The following is a 5,734-nucleotide window of genomic DNA, read 5'->3' as shown; positions in this document are numbered from 1 at the left end:
TGCACATACTTTAGTCTAAAAACATAAAAAGTGTGTTGGAGAAGGGCCTCAGCGCCGCGCGCTTTTACGCAGGTCGTGCGTAAAAGCGCGCGGCGTTTCAGCTCGGTTGGATCATGAAAGTGACTCTCGGCTGTTTTCACCTCTCAGATGTGTTGCGTTATTTTCCTCGGGCCGCAGAAAGAAAGTCAGCCTGCCACATCCGCGCAGGCAGAGGAAGTGCAACAATATGTGAAAAACGGATCCCGGGCTATCAGAGGCCGAGTGTTTCCTGAATATGTCTGTATTGAGGATGTCGATAAAATAATCAGCAGCGTGCAGCGGGCTCCCGAGGAAGCGGCTGGCCGGGGGGAGACAGGAAAGCATTTAACAGCTTCACAGAGCAGATTTACTCCTATCGACAGGCTCACGGCTTCCGCTCAGAACGGAAAGGGCCCGGCTTGTTCTGCAACACCAAATCAGACCCCCAGCCTGGGCCGCTCCCATGGAGGGATGGTTTCCTTCTGTCTTTGCATAAATATTGTTTTTTTTTCCTCACAAAAAAAGTTCATTATTATTTTAAACTTGGATGTTTCAGCATAAAAACAAATAAATACGTCGGAAAAAGAACTTTCTAAAGCAGCCACAACCTTCACCAGAATCAAAGTAATCTGACTACAAAGAAAAATAATCTTCACATCAAATGTTTGACTTATTAGCCGAAATGATTGTTGGTCACATGGAGAATGTTTCCCATTTTAAACCTGACATGTTAGGTGTTTAAACATGGTGGGAGAAGCATGCTGGTGTGGGTCAGCTTTGCAACCCCTCAGTGAGATTTGTCTTTACCCGAGGGAAATGAATTTGCACACTTCAGTGAAGAGCTTTCTACAGCAGACATGTGAAAGTCACTATCACGGCTGGTCCACCGAGTTCTTCAATCCTCCATAGAAACCCGTCAGTTCTCCTGGAACTAATCGGGATTTTGAATTCTGATTTCTGAACTGGTTCCTGAGTGGAATGGATGCCAGGCCAAAACAGTAACGCACACGCACGCGTGCACACGCACGCGCTCCTGAGTGGTCGTCTGTCACAATCACAGTGTGACTCACGAGTTGCAGAAACGCTCAGAGGCGGAGACGAAGCCAAACTCCGGGAAGCGCAGAAAGCCTCGCTGACTGAAGCTCTTTACGCTCAAAGGTGATGTGGAGCCGCGCGTGCGTGACCAAGCGTGATACTCATGCAAACACGGTTTCGTTGGCTCTGAAACGATCAGAGATGCAGAAAAGCTCTCGTGCGTTTCTGAAGCAGCATGTCAGTCTGAGAGCTGCAGGAGTCCCGACGAGGAGAATCTGATCAGTGACCTTCAGGCAGAAGGAGTCCAGCCTTCAGTCAAACCCCAGTGACCCCCGTGACCCTGCACGGGTCCAAGCAGGAATACGCTCATGTTTACACGCACGCGCCGCTCTCACACATCACGACGTTTCTGGAGAGTTTCCTTCAGAAGACAAAAGGGGAACAAGGGCCACTTCAGACCCACTCACCCAGAGAGTCGCTTCTCAGCAGCGCCTGCGCGTAGTCCCCCACTGAGCGCGGGTGCTGCGGGTGGAAGGGGTACACGGAGCCCGGGAAGGCTCCCGCCGACGCGTACGTGGCCGTCAGGGCGGCGTGCGTCAGCGCCGGGTGGATGGGCGTGGGTTCGTAAATTGGCGTCCGATACGGAGAGACCAGGCTGGTGAAGGAGGAGTTGGGCGACGGGAGCGTGGGGATGGGGACGAGCGGAGCGGAGCAGGAGGAGGACGAGGAGGAGGTGGAGAAGGAGGGAGAGGACACGGGCGCGCTGCTGGCTGTCCTCCCCAGGATGTCGTCGATGTAGAAGGGAGTCGGCTGGGGCGCCTGGATGGGGGTCGGCGCGTAAAGCGGGACGCTCATGGTGCCGGGCTGCTCCTCCGGTCTCCGCCGGCGTGAACTCTGACCTCCTGTCGCAGCGCGCGGAGGACCGTTACGCGGCGCTGGCGTCCATCAGGCAGCGGCGCGGGTTGGCCGCCTCTCCAACTGCTGCAGCTGTTATCTGAACGCCAGTGAAGGAGGGAGGAGATAAGTGGACGGCCAACTTCCTGCAGGTGGCCGGGGGGGCGCCTCTGATTGGCTGAGTCGCAGGTCCGGACGAGCCTCGCGCTGACGGGAGACGGGCTCAGGAGAATCCATCCAGCACCAAATTCTAGGCGCTGCTTTGCATAAAGGCCGTGATAACAGACGGGAGGACCCAAACAGCTTTCTCCATTCGCGGCTCCGCGCAGACCTTTACGCACCAGGAGCTCATCCAATAAACGATAAGAAAAACTGTTGAAAGCTTCGGTTTCCTCCCTTATCAGCAGCATGAGGCCTATTGTGTTGTGAACGGACACTTCAGATCATTAACAGCACATTTGACTCAACCACGTTTCACTTGGAGGTTTCAATTCATCTCTAAGTGAGGGGTCATCAAACGTGTTCTTGTGAGGGCCACAGTTTTCTTCTGTGATGGGGGCCGGGTCGGTCTGTAGGGTGACAGAAAAATGTAACAATCACAGCCTAAATATTTATGGTTTTCCACAAAGACACAAAACCAAATAAAAGAAAATATTTCTGTAATCTGAATAGAAAGAACTAATACTGAAAAAAATTCAAAATAGCCATATTTCTAATCCTCTCCCATCACAGTTTAGACTGCAGAAGGTGGAATAAGAAGTCTAATAAAAAGTGTGCATTAGAAAGCTTAACGTTTAGTAATCATTCACACTATAGTGATTCTCCTGCTAATTTCTGTATGTTTTTCTGCACATTAAACCTCAATCACACTTTCAGTGATTTAAGCAATCAAGGTATCAAAACGTTGAGCTCGTTTGGGACATTACTGCTTAAATGTTTGGTATTTATAAACTTTATAGTTTTTGAAATATTGAGTAAAATATGACCCATAGGAAATGAATGAGAAAGTCTTCTAAATTTTAAGTAGATTATCAACAAACCTTTAAATATACTCATGGAATATGTTTTCATCTTTTAGAGTGATTTAAAAAAAAATGAAGTTTAGTTTATATTTTTGCAACATGTTAACACTTCTCGTTAATTTACTATTTTAGGCTAATTAGAGTTCAGCTTCTGTTTTAGCAACATGCTAACGTTTTAGCTGATTTAGATCACTGATGAACTTTAGGCTATTTTGGAGTTTAGCTAGTATTTTGGCAATGTGTTAGCTTTTTGGTTAATTTGTTATTTACTGAGGTTTTGATGCTAATTTGGAGTTTAGCTTCTATTTTAGAAAAATGCTAACATTTTTGACAAATAGTTTACTGAGGAATTTTAAGCTGTTTGGGAGTTTAGCTAATATTAAAGCAATAGGCTCGCTCTTTTGAGGTTTTTTGGGCTGATTTGGAGTTTTACTATTATTTAATCAACACACTAAATATTTTTGCAAGATTTGTCTGAATTAGGGATTTTAAGCAATTTTACTACAAAATTAAAAGAACTTTAGTTCAACTTCAGTGCTCTTTTATAGTTTTTAAACAACATTTCCAGTCTTTTAGCAAACATTTTAACATTTTGCAAACAGCATTTGCATTTTCAGCAAATCCCTGCAGCAATTCAAGTCAAACGCGTCACCATTTTCAGCAAAAAGCTTCAGCATCTTCAGTAACTACTTTCAGCAAAAAGCATTCACACTACCATTATCACAGGGAATGCAACTTTACTAGTTCTATGAGTCTTGATCAGCCAGATTGACATAAAATATATAGATTTGCCTCTGATAGTGTTTGGGGGGCGGGGCCAAATGTGGAGGAGGGCCAGATTTGGCCCGTGGGCCGTAGTTTACACCAGTGATAGTCAACTCCAGAGCTCCAGAACTTCTTTCCTGCATGTTTTCTAACATTTGTCTGGAGACGCCTGATCCAGGTAATCAGTCATGAATACGGCTTGGATATCTGGAAATCCTGCCGGCCCTCTAGTTGGCTCTCCCTGATCTAGTAACCAATATGTGCATATTATGATTAATGGCAGAGCAGAAGAGGAAGAAGCCCAGAGCAGACTGGACCCCCTGCAGCGTAAAGGCCCACCATCCCCAGAACCACACTGCAGTTTCTTCAATCGGACTCAGAGGTTCTGCTCTCTCAGACAGAACCTTCAGTGGAAAATCCCAGAGTGTCTCCAGCACGAGGCCGTCCAGCTGCAGGAGGGTCGGTGTGCTGCAGCTCTGATTGCTGCTCTGCTGCCCCTCCAGGTCAAATGTCCGTTGCTCGGCTCTTTGACGTTATCTGTGGTGATGGAACCACAGTTAACTGCAATCCCTCCACAGAGCCGCTGAATGGAGTGTGATTAACTCATGATTTGAATGTTTTCCAGAGAAATCCATCCATCAGGGCGCCTGATAGTGAGGACATGCAAATCTCTATAATGGCTCACTAAGTGCTTTCTTATTCCATGCACTGCTGAAGAATAATGGACGGCCCCCGCAGACAGGAGGGCCCTCTTCTGGGACCTGGCCCCGCGGTTCTGAGGCCCGCCGTGGCCCACAGACTCTGGAGAGAGGCAGAATCCGGTGGTTGGAGGAGATTAAAGTGGCTGTGATTTAGATACAGAGAACAAACAGGCGCATGAGCGGCCTTGAAGACATGAAAGAAATCACTAATCGACCAATATTTGAGCTCATTGATCCGCCCCCCTCCGGTGGCGTCAGCCTCCTGTCTAAGAAGCACTGATAAAGTGAGAGTCGCCCTCTGCAGCTGGCGCCGCCTTCACCTGCGTGAGGAGCCTGTGACCCCCCCACTCTGGGTCAGAGCTGGAAAAGGACAACCTGCTGCTTCAGACTTTGAATCTGAGGTGCAGAGAAGCTGGAGTCCATGTTTTTTTGATTTACTGTAACTTTTAAACATTAACACGATCATTCCAGTAGATTCTGAAGGAGAAAAGTCGCTTTTCTCCTTCAGAATCTACTGGAATGATCGTGTTAATGTTTAAAAAGTTACAAAATGTTAAAGTTTTTGTGTTAAAGCGTCATGGATTTAAAATGAGCATATATATTTTAAACAGAACATTTGTGAGTTTTGATCTGACTTTAGTTCTTGTTTTAGAGCTCTGAAGGGTTGATGTCCTTCAGGGAAAAACCTTTAAAAAATGTTGCGTTCATGTGGAGTTTGAAGGATCGGTAAAATGAAAAACAAACTTTTCTTCACCACATGGATGCAGAATGACTTCCTGCATCTTAACTAAGCTCAGTTTATTTTTTAGTGCACAATCTCTGGAAAGAGACCAGAAATACATGGAAAATAAATCATTGTTAAATGATTTCAAGCAAATATTGTGAAAAAAGACAAGACAAAATACACAATTTTTTCAAACTGATTACAGCATGTCAACGTCAAGGCCCGGGGGCCGGATCCGGCCCTCCAGATCATTTTATTTTATTGTTATTAATGACCCGATGTTATCTTGTGCTTATTTCTCACTTGTATAATTTTGACAAAATATATTTTATGGAGGGTAAAATATTGAAAGTTATTTAAGGTTTAAGTTGATTTATTCTGGAATAATATTCCTGCATTTTTATTATTCATAATTATGTTAAAAAGTTAATTTTTTTAAGTGTTTAAAATAGTAGCTTTTTGGACTATTTTGGCATTTATCAAGATTTTTTTTGGCTGTTTTGGAGTTTAGCTTTTGGAGTTGGAGTTTCAGCTACATGCTAGCTGTTTTGGCAAACCTTTTTTTTTTTTTTTTT

General features: G+C 45.3%; 1 protein-coding gene across 1 annotated transcript in view; it reads right to left on the bottom strand.

Annotated features, from left to right (window-relative positions):
- The window catches only part of hhex (hematopoietically expressed homeobox), an 8,653-nt gene extending 6,596 nt beyond the window's left edge, over positions 1-2,057 (bottom strand). Inside the window, exon 1 of the mRNA XM_024298173.2 lies at positions 1,521-2,057. Within this exon, the coding sequence (XP_024153941.1) occupies positions 1,521-1,908 (388 nt within the window). The 5' untranslated portion in view covers positions 1,909-2,057. The remainder of the gene's footprint in view (positions 1-1,520) is intronic.
- Between the last annotated feature and the right edge of the window lie 3,677 nt (positions 2,058-5,734).

Source organism: Oryzias melastigma, linkage group LG19 (assembly GCF_002922805.2).
Source record: "Oryzias melastigma strain HK-1 linkage group LG19, ASM292280v2, whole genome shotgun sequence".
Classification (NCBI taxonomy): domain Eukaryota; kingdom Metazoa; phylum Chordata; class Actinopteri; order Beloniformes; family Adrianichthyidae; genus Oryzias; species Oryzias melastigma.
Note: the sequence above shows the minus strand (reverse complement) of the source record. Positions and strands in the feature narration are given on the sequence as shown.